An 18,261-nucleotide genomic window follows, 5' to 3' on the forward strand; every position below is an offset into this window, starting at 1 on the left:
AATGGATGTTATAAGGTATTAAATTTGACTGAATTACAAGTAATGTTTGGTCAAAGACTATGTCTGGCACTATTCCTCATAGGTACCAATACCGATGTTATTTTACTGATTGTATAGAACATAGAACTAGAAATGTTTTACCAGTTTACTGTCAATATATGCGCATTTATCTTATAACAGTGTTTGTTGTGATTAATTGCTAAAAGTGATGACATGCATGTTATAACATGTATAAAGGAAATAATATTACTTACTATGCTTAACAGAGATTAATTTTATGAAGGTAGTATAAAAAATTAATTCTTATAATGGACTTCGATTTGTATTATGGTAAGCTTTGTTGTTTCATTAGAAAAGAATTTCATTTTTTCTTTTTCTTTAAATAAAAGGCTGTGGCCTACACTTCATCTTGACCCTTTAAATCCAAAAGATGCAAAATCTATTATAATTGCAGAATGCCACTCTGTAGACATTAAATTGAGTAAAGAGCAGGTAAGTATTTTTAATTTTGCTGTTCTCTTTTACTCTCTATAGCTTTCTTTATTTAAAAAAAAATACCTTATATGAGACTTAAAATTCAATATAGGAACTCTATGTGGTTCCGAGGAAAATTGGAATTTAGTTATTACTTTGTTAAATGGATTTACCCTTAAACTAGTAAGATATAGAACAAGCAATAAAAAAGACTTTGGTCTTAAGGCTTACTTTACTGTATTATATTAAGCAGTATTTTAAAAGTGAAAAAGCATTTGTATGTTGACAGCACTTGTAGTTTACCACAGCACGGCAGTGATGCCACTGATGAGGTGGCAGGAACTGTGTTATTTCTTCAGGGGCATTTGCTGATGGCTCAGTTGTAAAGGCCACTCAATTCCAGGGTGGTTTTGTATTTTTGTTTTGTTTTGTTTTGTTTTTTTGGTTAACTGGTACAGGAGAAGAAGCTAGAACGACACTGTCGTTCTGCTACAACGTGCAATGCTCTTTACGTCACTCTTTTCGGCAAAATGATTGCACGGTAAGTGGTAGTTATTTTATGTCACCTTCAGCAATTTTGTGTTTGCTGCAGAATGCTTCCTCACTGTGTGAAACAGAACTGATCATTATGGCAATCTCTCAGGCCACTAAGATTCTGGTGTTCTAACTGTGATGCTATGACTTGACTGTGATACTGTAACTTGACATCCATGATAATGTGACGACTGAAAATTGCTAGCCCTTGAATATCAGAACTTGTTGGAAATATTTGTCTGGTTTTCATCACATTAACCTTTTCTCAACTTGGGGCTGCAAAAGAAGGCAATCTTTGTTCTAAATTGTCACCTTGAGGCCCGTAGTTTTGGGAAAGTGAGGAGGCAAATGAGGCATAAAAAATGTTATTTCAGGTGTCTTTCATTATCAGTAGATAGATGTATTGGTAGGAATTTTTAATTGTCTCTGTTCCCACATCCTGATAAACATTTCATCTTACAGCAGAGACTTCTATTTTAGACATTCATTTGTAATGTGCCTTTATATAAGCAGTAGAGAGTTTTACTTGGAGAAGGCAATGGCACCCCGCTCCAGTACTCCTGCCTGGAAAATCCCATGGATGGAGGAGCCTGATGGGCTGCAGTCCATGGGTTCGCTGAGAGTTGGACACGACTGAGCGACTTCCCTTTCACTTTTCACTTTCACGCCTTGGAGAAGGAAATGGCAACCCACTCCAGTGTTCTTGCCTGGAGAATCCCAGGGATGGGGGAGCCTGGTGGTCTTCCGTCTATGGGGTCGCACAGAGTCCGACACAACTGAAGCGACTTAGCAGCAGCAGCAGAGAGTTTTACTACCTTTACTTCTTCAGGACAGCCTCACCTTACTTTGTCTGTTTGCAACCAGAGATAAAAAAAAAGAAAGACTAATACTTGTTTTGGTATTCATCAGAGTAGGTTGTAATCCTAGCACAATTCATATTGGGGAAACTGAAACTAGTACTGTTGTCTCGCAATTCCACATTCTCACCTGAAGGACCACATTTGAAATGAAAAAAATCTTTCAAAACTTTGAATTGCCTGTGATATTTTCACTGACCCCCTCCCCCTGTCCCCAGAGTTGTAGCAGTGAATCTGAGAACAGTGGCTTGCATGAGTACAATTCAAGAGTGTTGAGTCATGCATTTCGTATTTTTTGAAGTAATCTCTTCTAAGAGGGACTATGGACGATTTTTTGTTTTTTCACCATTCTTTACATATTAAAAAAAGAAACTACTGGTAAATATGTAATGTTTTAAAACAAACCCTATCTACTGTTTTCTTTAAGCTGATGTTTTCCAAATTCTGGTTCTGTTAGTTTGCATGGCTAACTAATAATACTTACTTGTAATTATTTTCTTGCTTCCTGTATGTAGGTGGCGCGCATCTAGATGTACCATGTCTTATTTTTATGTTCCACAGTGTGTAGTAATTACTTGATACGTAGTTAATTCCCAGCACATGTTTATTGCATTGAATTAAATGGTATACTAAAATAACTCTGATGATTGTAGCAGTCCCATAAAACTAACGTTTTCCTGGGCCATGTTTTATCGAATTCCTGTTGTCATCAGTTGAACAGTATAAAAAAAGATAAAGTAGAGCATTGTTTTTATTTACTCCCAGTTATTCAGTTGTTGGAAGATTGTAAGAAATTAAATCTGTTCTCAATTCCAACAGTGCTGGGAGAGCAGGCAATTTAGATAAAATCCTTCTTCAGTGTTTCCAGTGTCAAGACACTGTTTCATTATACAGACTTGTTCTGCGATCTATCCAGGAGTCCATGGCAAACGATACAGATAAAGAACTAATGAAACAGGTAAAATGTAATAAACTTATAAAGGGAAGATTATTTTGCCATGTTTGGATTTGTGTGTGAATTGAAGTAAATGGTAAATCCCTGTAATGTTAAATATGTTTCAAGCATATACTATACCCACTGCCATAGCGTGCTTATGACCAGAAGTGATATCTCAGGGAATCTTCATTTTCCTGATTATCATGGAGATTTTTCACCTTTTCATGCTTCTTGGCTATTCTTGTTTCATCTTCTGTGAGTGGCTGGGTCAGGTCCTTTACCCATTTTTTAACTGAGTTGACTTTTTCTTGTTGATCTGTTAGTTTTTAAAGGTTTTGCATATTGAATACAAATTCTTTTTTATAGAGTTTACAAATTAATGTCTTCCCTGTTCTTGTGTTTTAACCTTATGGCATCATTATACAAAGTTTTATTTTAATAAAGTGAGATTTATCCACAGATTCTTTTATGGTTTATGCCTGTTTATCTTTATTTTTTATCCTTTGCTGTCATAAAAATGATTTTATATTTTTCCCTTCAAAATATTTTATAATTTTGTTCTTCATGTGTAAGTCCTTAATGCACATTACATATTTTTATTTATTGTGTGAGGAAAGAATCTACTTTTTTTTTTTTTTTTTTTTGCCATGCTGCACAGCTTGTAGGATCTTAGTTCCCTGACCAGGAATTGAACCTGGGATACTGCAGGGAATTCCCAGGAGCCTAATTCTTAATCTTTTAAAATATAGCTAGTTAATTGTTCATTTTACTTTATATATCTTTTCTACTGATTTGGAATGCCACCTCTCAGGTATCAAGCTCATATATAAACATGAGTCTGTTTCTAGGCTCTTCTGTTCCAATTTACTATTCTTTATCAATACCACTGTCTTAACTATTAGAACTTGAAAGTAAGCTTTGATATTTCATTGGGCAAACCCCCTCTTAATATTTTTCATAGTTGTCTTGGCTCATTTCCCATGTGTATCTTTAGAGTTGGCTCAGCAAGTGCCACGGAAATTCAGTATGCCATTTTAATTGGAATTGCACTGAATTTAGAGGCGAATTTAGGGAAAATTATCTTATATCTTCTCCTTCATGAAAAGCTAGATAGTTCTCCATTTATTTAGTCATCGTCTTGAATGATTTTCGAATAACATTTTATCTTCTTTCCCATAAAAGTTTTGAACATCTTTTGTTAAAATTTGTTTCTAATAACTCTGTAGTAGTTAAAATAACTTGTAAAACTTTGTTGCTGGTTATTCAACTTAGTTTTTGGAAATTCACTAACAACCTTGCTGAGCCCTTATAGTTTTAACCTGGATCCATTTTTGTGTTTATTTCTCAGCTTGGGGGATTCCTGTAGGTTGGACTTTTCTTTCCACCTCTAAGCCCACAAGCTTCCTTCCTTGTCTTCTTGTTCTGCTATTTATCTATCTAAATTTTCAGTTTACTATTTGGGATACTTGGGGGATTTCCCTTTCTTTTCTGAAGGTTCAATTACGATTTTAGAAATGTTTTGTTACTTGTTGTTATCTGATATTAAGAGGCATTTGTACTAAGAGGGTTGTTTTCTTCCACCATCTTCCCAGAATTGGAACTCTGTCATTAGTTTTAATAATACACTTCCTGCAGTTTTAATTTCACTAAGCTTTTTCTATATGTATATTATCTTTGGCACGCTACATTTTATATGTACACTGTCTTATTCTTGATTAGTGTCTTTTGGAAAGTGTGTTCTAAGAAATCTGTCTCTTGGTTTATTAAATCACTTGAATGATAAATTTGAATAAGTTAATAAGCTTAAAAGAATTATGGACATTTTAATGGCTATTAGTTAACAATAGAGGTACTGTATAATCACTGTTAATTTATTTTATCTACCTAGATTCTCTGCCTTGTAAATATTAGTCACAATGGTGTGAATGAGTCAGAATTGATGGAACTCTATCCTGAGATGTCCTGGACTGTCTTGACCTCTCTTATTCACAGTTTACACAAAATGTGTTTGTTGACTTATGGTTGCGGTTTGCTTAAGTTTCAACATCTACAGGTAAATGTTATCTTAGTAAGGTTTTTTCACTTATTGAAATGTCTACATATCATCGCATATGTATTATGCTATATAATACCATATTATTTCAAATATTTCAATTAGAAGACAAAATTGAAATCTCATTTGGCATTACAGATATTTTTCCAGTAATTTTAGGTTAGATACAAAATTTGGCTAGTATTCTTATGAAGTAAATACCTTTATGAAATGGCTATTACTTAAAAAAGTAGTTTTTTCTGAAAGAGAAAAATGTTTTTTCAATTTTATGTTTCATTGTATTGTTGGTGTATTATACATGTTTTAGGAGCTTGGGTTCTGTCACTCTGCCTCAGTCCACAGCCCAGCTCTTTACAGCTTAATGTAACCCTGGGCAAGTTCTCTGAGCCTTGGGCAGATGTTTTCAGCTTACCTCAGGGGTTGTGAAGATAATTAATTGAAGTGGTGAATAATTAATTGGTCCTGGTGAAGTCCTAAACATGATTTCTAGCACCTAGTAAATAAAGACTAATATAACTCTTTTTTTTGTACCGCATAATTTGCATCTGTTAATCCCAAATTCCCAATCCTTCCCTCCCCAACTACCCCTTCCCCTTGGAAAACACAAATTTGTTTTCTATGTCTGTGATTCTGTTTCATAGATAGGTTCATTTGTGTCATATTTTAGATTCCACATATAAGTGGTAATCACAGTTTGTCTCTTTCTGACTTCGCTTAGTATGAAAATCACTAGGTCCATCCATGCTGCATTTTAATTCTTTTATTTATGGCTGAATAAATATTCCATTGCATATATGTACCATGTATTTTTTATCCATTCTCCTATTGATGGACATTTAGGTTTTTTCCATGTCTTGGTTATTGTAAAGAGAACTACCATGAACACAGAAGTGCATGTATCTTTTTGAATTACAGTTTTTTCTGGATAAATGTCAAGAGTGGAATTGCCAGATCTTGTGATTACTCTATTTTTAATTTTTTAAGAAACCTCCATTCTGTTTTCCATAGTGGCTGTGCCAGCTTACATCCCTACTAGCACTATGGGAGGGTTCCCTTTTCTCTACACCCTCTCCAACATTTGTTATTTGTAGACTTTAATGATGGCCATTCTAACTGGTGTGAGATGGTACCTCACTGTAGTTTCGATTTACATTTCTCTAAAAATTAGCAATAATGAGTATCTTGTCATCTGCCTATTCACCATCTGCATGTCTTTGGAGATATATCTACTTAGGTCTTCTGCTCATTTCTTGATTGGGTTGTTTGGTTTTTTGTTATTGAGTTGTATGAGCTGTTGGTATATTTTGGAAACTAAACCTCTGTTGGTCACATCATTTGCAAATATGTTCTCCCTTTGTTTGTTTGTTTATGATTTCCTTTGCTGTACAGAAGCTTATAAATTTGATTAAGCCCTGTTGGTTTAGTTTTGCTTTTATTTCTATTGCCTTGGGAGACTGACCTAAGAAAACATTATTACAATTATGTCAGAGAATGTTTTGCCTATGTTCTCTTCTATGAGTTTTATGGTGTCATGTCTTATATTTAAGTCTTTAAGTCATTTTGAGTTTGTTTTTGTGTATGGTGAGAGATGTGTTCTAACTTCACTGATTTACATGCAGCTGTACAGCTTTGCTAGGACCACTTGCTGAAGAGACTGTCTTTTCTCCATTGTATTTTCTTGCTTCCTTTGTTGAAAATTAATTGACAGTAGGTGTGTGGGTTTTTCTTGGCTATTTCATTCCAGTGATCCATAGGTCTGTTTTTGTGCCAGTATCATGCTGTTTTCATTGCTGTAGCTTTGTCGTTTTGTCTGAAGTCTTGGGGGGTTATGCCTCCTGCTTTGTTCTTTTTCCTAAGGATTGCTTTGTCAATTCTGTGTCTTTTTATGGTTCCATATAAATTTTCGGATCATTTGTTCTAGTTTTGTGAAAAATGTCATGGGTAATTTGGTAGAGATCACATTAAATCTATAGTTTGCTTTGGGTGGTATGTCCATTTTAACAATATTAATTCTTCCAATCCAAGAGCATGGGATATCTTCTATTTTTTTGAATCATATTGTTTCCTTTATTAATGTTTTATAGCTCTCAGGATATAAGTCTTTCACCTCCTTGGTAAGATTTACTCCTAAGTAAATTTTTTGCTATGACTATAAAAGGAATACTTTTTTACATTCTCTAATATTTCATTGTTAGTGTAAAGAAATACAACTGATTTCTTTATGTTAATCTTATATCCTACTATCTTCCTGAAATCATTGATCTGTTCTAGTAGTTTTTGTGTGGAGTCTTTAAAGTTTTCTATATGCAGTATCATGTCATCTGCATATAATGACAATTTTAAATCTTCCCTACCAATTTGAATACCTTTTACTTTTTTTTTTGGTCTGATTGCTGTGGCTAGGACTTCAAATACTATAGTGAAGAGAAGTGGGGAGAGTGGGCATCTTTGTCTTCTTCCAGATTTTAGTGAGAAGGCTTTCATCTTTTCACCATTGAGTATTATACTGGCTGTGGGCCTGTAATAAATAGCTTTTATTATGCTGAAATATGTTCCCTTTGAATCTACTTTGGTAAGAGTTTTTATCATAGATGGATATTGAATTTTCTTTTTTTTTTTTATTGAGTTTTCTCAAATGCTTTTTCTGCCTTTATTGAGATGATCATGTGTTGTCTTTTCTTTGTTGATGCGATATATCACATTAACTAATTTGCATATATTAAATCATCCTTATGACTCTGGGATGAATCCACCTTGGTTGTGGTGGTGTATGATCTTTATGTGTCATTGAATTAGGTTTGTTAATATGTTGTTAAGAATTTTCGCAACTATATTCATCAAAGATGGCCTATAGTTTTCTTTTTCAGAAGTGTCTGTTGTGGTATCAAGGTGATGGTGGCTTCATAGAGTTTCTTTGGGAATGTACCTTTCTCTTCAGTCTTTTAGAAGAGTTTAGAAAAGACTGGTATAAGTTCTTCCTTGTATGTTTGGTAGAATTCGCTTGTGAAGCCATCTGGCCTTGGACTTTTGTTTGTAAGGAGTTTATAAATTACAGATTCTATTTTACTTCTAGTTATTGGTCTATTCAAGTTATTTATTTCTTCTTGATTCAGTTTTGCTGGATTGTATGTTTCTAGAAAGTTGTCCATTTCTTCTAAGTTGTTGAATTTGTTGACCTATAATTGTTCCTAGTATTCTCTTATGGCCCGCATACCAAAAAATGTTAAGTCCACACAGGCTACACAGGGATGCTCCGACATAAAAATGGTCCTCCAAGACCACAGTAGATAACTGTTTCTCCTAAATCCATCGAGTAAGAGAAATATAAGTAAAACAAAGCAGAGGAACCACTCCCAAATAAAAGATCAAGAGAATTCTCATTAAAGAACAAACAGTGAGACAGACTTCTTCAATCTAATAGACACTGAAACAACAAGATAATGAAAAGACTGAAGGAATTAAAAAGGACTGTTCATAGTAATGTAGGTTACTGTACAAAGAGACTAGAAACTAGAAGGAGGAGCCAAGAAAAATTAGAAAATTCACTTGCTGAAATGAAAGCTGAGCTAAAGGCAATGAACAGCAGAATAAATAATGCAGAAGAATGAATAAGTGATCTGGAAGATAGAATAATGGAAATCACCGTATCAGAACAGCAGACAGAAAACCAAATGAATTTTCAAAAAAAGCAATATAAGAGACCTATGGGATACTATAAAAGCATGTCAGTCTATACATAGTAGGGATCCCAGAAGGAGAAGAAAGAGAGAAGGGGGATTGAAAATATATTTGAACAAATTATGCCTGAAAATTTCCCAAACCTAAAGAAAGAAACATATCCTCCTATGTACAGGAGGCACAGAAGGTCCCAAACAAGATAAACCCAAACAGACCTATATCAATACATACTATAAAAAAAAAATGGCAAAAGTTAAACATAAAGAGGGCTAGAGAATAAGGGGTGACAGAGAATGAGTTGGTTGGATGGCATCACTGACTCAATGGACATAAGTTTGAACAAACTCTGGGAAATAGTGAGGGATAGAGAAGCCTGGATTGCTGCAGTTCATGTGGTCGCAGAGTCAGACATGACTTAGCAATTGAATAACAACAAAATATAAAGAGAAGATACTAAAGGAAGCAAGAGAAAAACAGAGTTAATTATAAGGGAATCCCCATAAGGCTGTCAGCTCATTTCTCTACAGAAACATTATAGGCCAGAATAGAATGACAAAATATATTCAAAGTCCTAAAACAGAAAAATCTGTAACCTAGGATACTCTACCCTCCAAGATTATCATTTAGAACTTTTCAGATGGGCAAAAACTTAAAAAAAAACAGCAATACTAAACCCATCCTAAAGGAAATATTGAAAGGTCTTATCTAAATAGGAGAGAAATAAGAATCAATAGGGAAGAGAAAACCACAATTGGAAAGTAAATCATTTAAATAAGCTGGTTTGTTAGTCACAAAGTCATGTCCAACTCTTCTGCGATCTCATTGACTGTAGCCCGCCAGGCTCCTCTGTCCATGGATTTCCCAGGCAAGAGTACTGGAGTGGGTTGCCATTTCCTTCTCCAGGGGATCTTCCCAACCCAGGGATTGAACCTGCGTCTTAATGCATTGGCAGGCAAATTTACCACTGAACCACCGGGTACACAGATATTTAAAAATTTCTGTGAAAGTGGTAATAACCACAACAAGCAGCAAAAGGACAAACATGAAGATATAAAAGAGGACATTAAGATCATAAAATGTGGGGGACGAGCATAAGAAAATGTAGACTTTTTTTCCCTAGAATGTGTTTGAGCTGTATAACTACCAGTCTAAGGCAAGCAGATATAGGAAGGGGGTTAGCATACATGAAACATAGGGTAACCACAAATCAAAAACATATAATAGATTTACAAAAACCAAAGAGAAGAGAAGCATAATGCAAAAGAAAATCATCAAACCCCAAAAGGAAAAAGGAAAAGAAAGGAACAAAGAAGAACTATAAAATCATGGAAAAACATGATTTAAAATAATAATAAATACATTTCTATTAATAATTACTTTAAATGTCAATGGACTAGATGCTCAAATCAAAAGACACATAGTCACAGAAAGGATAAAAAAAAAAAAGTATAGAATATGCTGCCTACAAGAGACTCATTTTAGGGCAAATGATACACATAGATTGAAAGTGAGAGGATGGAAAAAACCATTTCAAGCAAATGGAAATGACAAGAAAGCAGGGGTTACAATATTCATATCAGACAAAATAGACTTTAAGTCAAAGGTTATAAACAGAGATAAAGGATACTATATTATGATAAAAGGATCAATACAAGGAGATGATAGTATGCTCATCAACATATATTCAGTCAATATAGAAGCAACTAAATACATGAAACAAATACTAACAGACATAAAGGGATAAAATGATGGGAATACAATAATAGTAGGAGACTTTAACACTTGACTCACATCAATGAACAGATCTTTGAGACAGAAAATCAGTAAAGCAACAGACAGCCAAAATGATACAATATAATAGTTAGACTTAGTTGATATTTTCAAGACATTACATCAAAAATAGCAGAATACACATTCTGTTCAAGTGCACCTGAAACATTCTCTAGGATTGAGCACGTGTGTGTGTGTGTTCGGTCCTGTCCAATTCTTTACAAGCCCCTGGACTGTAGCCCACCAGAGCTGCCATCCCCTTCTCCAGGGTATCTTCCCTTGAACCCGCATCTCGTAAGTCTCTTGCGTTAGCAGGCAGGTTCTTTACCACTAATGCCACCTGGGAAGCCCTTCATTGCCATGGTTAATTTATATATGTAAACTAATGTAAATAAATTCTTTCATTTGAGTATGCTGTGTTATATGTAGGTGTGGAATATTTGTAATTTCACAGGCTTATCTTTCTCCTTTGTAGTATTAATACATCACTTAAATATAGTTTGCTGTTTTTAGTACTTTTGCAGTCCACATTTCAGATTTTTAATGTAGTCACTAAAAGTTTGAATTGTATTATATTTTGAGTTCTAACAAGAATTCTCATGTCAGTTGTCACATAAATACATACTGAATTTTTAAATATTTTAATGCTATTTCTATTCTACAACTATAAATTGAAATAATTATAAATTTCATTTTAAAAATTCATTGTTAGATGTACAATGACCTACAGAAAATAGACTGTGATATTTTTTCTTTTTCTCCATAGGCTTGGGAAACAGTGAGACTAGAATACATGGAAGGCCCCACCATTATTGCTTCATATAGACAAAAGCTAACCAACTATTTTACCATGCAGCTAAGGTACTACAAACGTCCATTTTGTTGTTCTTAGCTTCTGCAACACACTATACCTCTGTGTCCTTATTTTTTTCTTTCTTAGAATAACTTAATATAAAAATTTACTTATTATTTTAAAGGTTAAGTTCTCTCCTGTTAATGCCAAAAGAATAAAATATAATTATGCAAGTCAGTCTTTTAATATTATGCTGAAGATTTAAGTGAAATCAATGCAGGATCATTTTATTCTTTTTATTTTATTCTAGTTAAATAGTTTAAGTAGTTAAAAAATATGTGTATGTCTGTAAATACCTGGGTGTGTACAGTTGTGTCTATTGATGGGGTTTTTTTGATAATTCAATTTGTGTCCATTGATGGTTTTTTTAATAGTTCAATGCTTACTCTATAGGTATAGGAAAATACCTATAGAGTTTGATCAGTGGTCCTGAATATCACTTTATTTCCATAGTTAGGTTCATAAAGTTTCTGATTCTTACCTAATTTTCTCAGTATTATTCATCGAGTCAGGGATAGGATATATATCAAATATGTATCTCCTCCTTTAACATTTGCCAGTAGTCTTCTGAAGCAATCCCACTGTGGAACAGCACTATTGAATGCTGTCCCTTCTCTTCTAATAGTCAGGACCGAGTGACTTGGAGGAGTGCAGATGAACTACCTTGGCTTTTCCAGCAGCAGGGAAGTAAACAGAAGCTGCATGACTGTCTCCTTAACCTCTTTGTGTCTCAAAACCTCTATAAAAGGTAAAAAACTTATTTGTAGGACATCTTTCCCCAGAAAAACAGATTCAAACAGTTGTTCGGGGTAACAGGGGAAAATGGCATTCTTCATTTAAAAATTAGTCCACTTTCAGTGGTAACCGTAGTATAAAACAATATGGGAGAAATTTTAAACAGTTTGCAAATTGCCATGTCTACTTTTCCCAAGAGGTAAACAAAAAAGATGCTGTGCTGTGCTTAGTCACTCAGTCATGTCTGACTCTTTGCAACCTCATGGACTGTAGCCCACCAGGCTCCTCTGTCCATGGGGGTTCCCAGGCAAGAATACTGAAGTGGGTTGCTGTGCCTTTCTCCAGGGGATCTTCCCAACCCAGGGATCGAACCAAAGTCTCCCACATTACAGGCAGATTGTTTACTGTCTGTGCCACCACGGAAGCCCAAACAAAAAAGATAAGAGTATTGTTTTTATAAAATCAGAGCTGGAATGCTCTTGAGGTAGCTTTGTACCTTAATCTTTCACTGAAGCAGGTTTAAATCCAGACCACCCAGAGAGATGGTTCATGATGTCTACCTCTTAGGGCATCCAAGTATTTTAAAGTATATATAGCCTTCAAGCTAGACTTTGGGCTTTTCATAGGATCTGACTGGTGTCAGAATTTAAAGCAAGGATTACCCTTTTCTTATAATAATCTTTTTTAAGTTTTTATTCTATCTTTTTGGCTGTACCATGTGGCATGTGGGATCTTATTTCTCGTACCAGAGGTCAAACCCACACCCCATGCAGTGGAAGCACCAAGTCTTAGCCACCGGCCCACCAGGGAAATCCTTTATGTCTCATTGGTATCTCCTGGTGTGTCTGAATTTGCCTCTTGCAGAATCACCTTTTTATGAGCCAACCTTCTGACCTCTAAGTCCCACCTCCATCTCACCTAGAAACTTATAGAAGTGTCACCTAGACACTTCTCATAACTTAGCTGCCTGATTTGTTTTGTTCCTTAATGATCTCTCTCAAATTTCTTTGTTGCAGCTCATGAATTATTTCTGATCTCCATCCAGTTTCTCATGATTTGAAATGAGATTCATCTTTTAGTTTAACAGCTCTCCATCCTACTTAATACCATCTACAGATGAATAAGCTTACTTTTATCATTCCATTCCTTGATGAAAATACGAAGCAGGTATTCTGACAGCTTGCCTGTGCTTTGTTTCTTCTGTTCGTATTTCCATCATTTAAAATAATTTTGGGGTGAACTCAGCAGTTGACTGCATATCGTAAAAAGTCTAAACAGGATTCTGATAGGGTTCCATTGGTGAGTAACCATAATGGTATTCATGGTAACAGCCAGCACTATGGAGTACTTGCTACATGCCGTGATCTCCTTAAAGCAACACTTGAGGCAGGTGATGTCAGGGTGCTCCTTCTGCAGTCGAGAATGATGAGGTAGGAGAGAACACAGCTAGAGCGCTGTGGACTCAGATGGCAGGCCCAGTTTACACCTTTACCTCACTACACTGGACTGGCCTCCTAATACACTGTCAGTAGCTTGATATGAATTTGTGGCATCTTCACTCAGTAGTGGGGTTTAACATTTCTTTTTTATTATATCACTGTTGTTTGTTGAAACAGAGGACATTTTGCTGAGTTGCTGAGTTATTGGCAGTTTGTTGGCAAAGACAAAATCGCAATGGCAGCAGAATACTTTGATTCACTGAAGCAGTATGAGAAAAACTGTGAAGGCGAAGAGAGCATGGTTTGCTTAGCTGACCTTTATGAAACCCTGGGGCGATTTCTCAAGGATCTAGGCCTTCTCAGTCAGGTAACTTCAGCAGGGAGTTAGAGACTGTGTGGGTCTTCATGTTTACGCTTTTCTCCTTCCTAGGAATTGATGTAGCTTTCATTTGTTGTGCTAATCAGATCGCAAATCTTATAGGATTTCACTCACATTAATTGGTCTTTAACCTTTTTCTTCCCCAGGCTGTTGTGCCTTTGCAGAGGTCTCTGGAAATTCGAGAAACAGCTTTAGATCCAGATCACCCACAAGTAGCTCAGTCTCTCCACCAACTCGCAAGTGTGTATGTACAGTGGAAGAAGTTTGGCAATGCAGAACAACTGTATAAACAGGCATTGGAAATCTCAGAAAATGCCTATGGTTCAGATCATCCACATATTGCTCGTGAACTTGAGGCACTCGCAACTTTGTACCAGAAACAAGATAAGTAAGATTTCAATTAGTAATTCTCTGGTTTTTTGACAGGGAATTAGAGTTCTTAATGGTACTTATGTGGGAGGCATTGTTTTGTGGCTGTGTACTTTTCCTTATCCTGTACTTTCCTTATCCTATATTCTTTTGAATCCACCATATTCAAATATTATTCTTGGTCTGGGTCTTCATGGGGTAAACAAAATTAGAACTGCAAGGTTCATCTCTGTTTCAAGGACAAGGTTCATCTCTGTGGAGGATAGAGCATGGATTTTGGAGTCATAGAGCTGGATGTGAAAATGAGCTCCTTTGCTGACTGGCTTTCTAATACTGAGTGCTACTAATACAGGGGACAGCAAACCATCACCCACATGCCCAGTCCAGAAGGTCCCCCCCTGTTTTGGACCTAAGGTTGTAGTGGAACACAGCCATAGCTTTTTTTTCATTTACATATTATCTGTGGCTGCTTTCATGCTTCAACAGTAGCTTTTTAGTTTCAACAGCAATCACATAACCCACAAAGGCAAAAATGCTTACTATCTAGCAGTTTACAGAAGTTTGATCCCTAGTATAATACAGCCTCTGAAAGGTATCTCTTCTCTATCTGAAATCATTTCTTTTGCTCAATCATAAGTGACACATACTGGAATTTTTTCTTTTAACTTCTAAAAATATTGTTTCACACAGATTTTGTGTGAATTTCCCATTTCTATGTGACCAAAAATTAGTTGATATAGCAAACTAAAGTTTTGAATTTTCATTTAATTGGATTGCATTTTAGAGATTGCCTTTTAAACTCAAACTGAGTTTAATCAGCTAAAAAATAGTTAAATGTCAACTAGTTGGAAGACGTGTTCTTTTAGTTGCTAAGTCATGACTGAATCTTTTGTGACCCCATGGACTATATCTCGCCAGGCTCCTCTATGCATGGGATTTCCCAGACAAGAATATTGGAGTGGGTTGCTATTGCCTTCTCCAGGGATGCTTTTCCCTTCTCCTGACTCAGGGATTGAACCTGCATCTCATGCATAGGCAGGCAGATTCTTTACCACTGAGTCCCATGGAAGCCCACTTGGAGGACTAGATTTATTAGATTTTGCTTTGTGAAAGTTTTTGTTTAAGATTTTTCATTCCATATGACTATCACTTCTAGAAATAATGTTGTATTTAATTAGCGAAAAAAAGACTTTACATTGGTGCTTTATTTCACTGAAGTATGACACTTTGGACATGTTGCTTTCCTTTGACTTACTCTTTTTTTTTTTAAGATATGAACAAGCTGAACATTTTAGGAAAAAATCGTTTAAAATTCGTCAGAAAGCTGCAAGGAGAAAAGGCAACTTGGTAATGAGAGATTTCTTTTGTGTTGTATTTTGAACAAAAAGGAAAAGAACATCTCCGTATCGTAATGTAGATGCATAAATCTCACATATTTAAAAACTTTTGACTTTAAGAATTGATTTCTAGGGAAATACTAATTAATATTTTCTAATTTAAAATACATGTTTAAATATTAGTATCACTGAGAAGTACAAATTAGTATATGTTTAAAAAGTGGAACTATATATTTTGGTAATCATTTTACACTATATACATATGTCATATCATCATGTTGTACACTTTAAATTTACACAGCTTTATATTTCAATTATATCTCAATAAAGCTGGGGAAATTTTTTTTTTTAATTTTTAAAAAGTAGAACTATATAATCCAAAGACTAGATTTTAGTGTGAAGCAATTATACTCCAATAAAAATTAACAAAAATTATAAAGGTTAGATTTTAGAAGATGAACTTAAAAGCTGTTTCAATTTTTTAAAGAGCTGGAAAAGAGAATAAAAGAAATTTAGTAAACATTTAATGTTACATTCAAATGCCAAGAAATTATTATCCTTAATTGCAAAAAATTTTTCATTTTTCTAAGCTACTGATAAATATAGCATATTTATTTTAACTTAAAATGCTATATTCAGTTTTTTATTAAAATGTATTTCACATCTAACATTGTATAAATATAAGATGTACAACATATTTATTTGATGCATTTATATATTGTAATATGATTACACCATAACATCACAACACAAAATTATTTCTTTTTTGTGGTTGGAATAATTAAGATCTAGTCTCTTAGCAAGTTTGCTGATTATAATACAGTATTGTTGCTGTTATTCCCTATGCTATACATTTGATTTCCAGGACTTACTTGTCTACTAGTTGCAAGTGCTATGTGCAGTTTTAAGTTCAGTTCAGTTCAGTCGCTCAGTCGTGTCTGACTCTTTGCAACCCCGTGAATCGCAGCACGCTAGGCCTCCCTGTCCATCACCAACTCCTGGAGTTCACTCAGACTCACGTCCATCGAGTCATCTCATCCTCTGTCATCCCCTTCTCCTCCTGCCCCCAATCCCTCCCAGCATCAGAGTCTTTTCCAATGAGTTAACTCTTCACATGAGGTGGCCAAAGTACTGGAGTTTCAGCTTTAGCATCAATCCCTCCAAAGAAATCCCAGGACTGATCTCCTTCAGAAAGGACTGGTTGGATCTCCTTACAGTCCAAGGGACTCTCAAGAGTCTTCTCCAACACCACAGTTCAGAAGCATCAATTCTTCAGTGCTCAGCTTTCTTCACAGTCCACCTCTCACATCCATACATGACCACTGGAAAAACCATAGTAGTACCTGGTATTAAATGTTTAGTAATAGGGTTAATAAATATATGCACATTAATTCTGTTTCCTAATCTTTTTGATGCATTTAGGGATTCTGTTCATTTTGCTAAAATATCATAGTCATTTTCACAAAATAGTTTTAAATGAATTTAAGAATGTGATGTCACTGGGAAGTATGTATATTTTTAATAATCATTAGAGTAATTCAGTATACTTAAAGTAATTGTAATCTACTTTAAAGGAAACAAAAGGAGAAAGGATTTTTTCAGAACCCTAGTATATTGCTTCAGAATCAGAGATTGCACTTTCTTGATGATTGTTGTGAATTTCTGTGTTTCTCCAGTATGGATTTTCCCTTTTACGTAGACGGGCCCTACAATTAGAAGAGCTCACATTAGGTAAGGATACACCTGACAATGCTCGGACCCTCAATGAACTGGGTGTGCTCTACTATCTTCAGAACAACCTAGAGTGAGTACCATACTGTTAATATTGAAAACAGGTATTCATTTCATCTCTTAGATGCAAAGCTGTCTTACATTTCTATCAAGCCAAGCTAGAAAAAACTGACAGAATTTTTCATGTATGATATGTTATGAACATGGCCACATTTAACAAAGACCATGACAATTTCTCCAGTTTCCTTTCACATTGTTTCTTTAGTAACTAAAAAGATATTCTGTAGTTTCCTTAGTATTTTATATATTTATAACAAGTGAGTTTGTGTAGATAGTGTACAAAAGATCTCACATAAGAACAAACTTGGGACTGAGGGAAAATAAAGAAAAGAATGTAGATGGCTGCTAATTTTATTCTTCAGTTTATTTGGATGTAGACTCAAAAAGACTCTTTTATGATAAATGAGTGTTTTTTGGACTTCTTTGTATGCCAGCAAAATATAATAGACTTGACATTTTGGATAACAGAAAAAATACAAATATTTAGCCCACTTCACAAAGGAGCAAGGTCTACTGTTTGTTGTGGTGCTCAGGCTTCTCATAGCGGTGGCTTCTTTTGTTAAAGAGCATGGGCTCCAGGGCACATGGGCATCAATAGTTGTAGTACACAGGCTCAGTAGTTGCAGCTCCCAGGCTCTACATTACAGGCTGAGTAGTTTTGACCCAAGGGCATATGTAGTCTTCCCAGACCAGGAATTGAACATGTGTCCCCTGTACTGGCTGGCAGATTCTTATCCACTGCACTATCAGGGAAGTCCCACAAAGGGTTCTTTAATTAAAACTTATTTAGTACTAGGGAGCTCCCTTGCAGCCTGGTGGTTAGGATTTGGCTCTTTTACTGTAGAGGCCCGGATTCTACCCCTGGTCAGGGAACCATCTTGCATGGCACAATGCAACCAAAATACCAAAAAAAAAAACTCAACCAGATTTAGTACTAACTCCAAAGGGAGGGAGAAAGAAAGAATACCAAAATCCTTTGAGTTTGGCTTAGTAATTTTTAAGATATAAAAAGTTTGTTTTGGAAACTATTTATGAGTTTGTCTTTTAGAAGTGAA

The 18,261-nt window shown here is 35.2% G+C and overlaps 1 protein-coding gene across 1 annotated transcript in view; it reads left to right on the forward strand.

Moving 5' to 3' along the window:
• The window catches only part of NPHP3 (nephrocystin 3), a 52,252-nt gene that overhangs the window by 30,540 nt on the left and 3,451 nt on the right, over positions 1–18,261 (forward strand). Inside the window, exons 14-23 of the mRNA XM_052643499.1 lie at positions 390–492; positions 933–1,015; positions 2,685–2,823; positions 4,691–4,855; positions 11,070–11,164; positions 11,782–11,904; positions 13,508–13,697; positions 13,856–14,097; positions 15,350–15,425; positions 17,092–17,219. Coding sequence (XP_052499459.1) covers positions 390–492; positions 933–1,015; positions 2,685–2,823; positions 4,691–4,855; positions 11,070–11,164; positions 11,782–11,904; positions 13,508–13,697; positions 13,856–14,097; positions 15,350–15,425; positions 17,092–17,219 — 1,344 coding nt within the window. The remainder of the gene's footprint in view (positions 1–389; positions 493–932; positions 1,016–2,684; positions 2,824–4,690; positions 4,856–11,069; positions 11,165–11,781; positions 11,905–13,507; positions 13,698–13,855; positions 14,098–15,349; positions 15,426–17,091; positions 17,220–18,261) is intronic.

The sequence above is a fragment of the Budorcas taxicolor genome, chromosome 1 (genome assembly GCF_023091745.1).
Source record: "Budorcas taxicolor isolate Tak-1 chromosome 1, Takin1.1, whole genome shotgun sequence".
NCBI classification, from domain to species: domain Eukaryota; kingdom Metazoa; phylum Chordata; class Mammalia; order Artiodactyla; family Bovidae; genus Budorcas; species Budorcas taxicolor.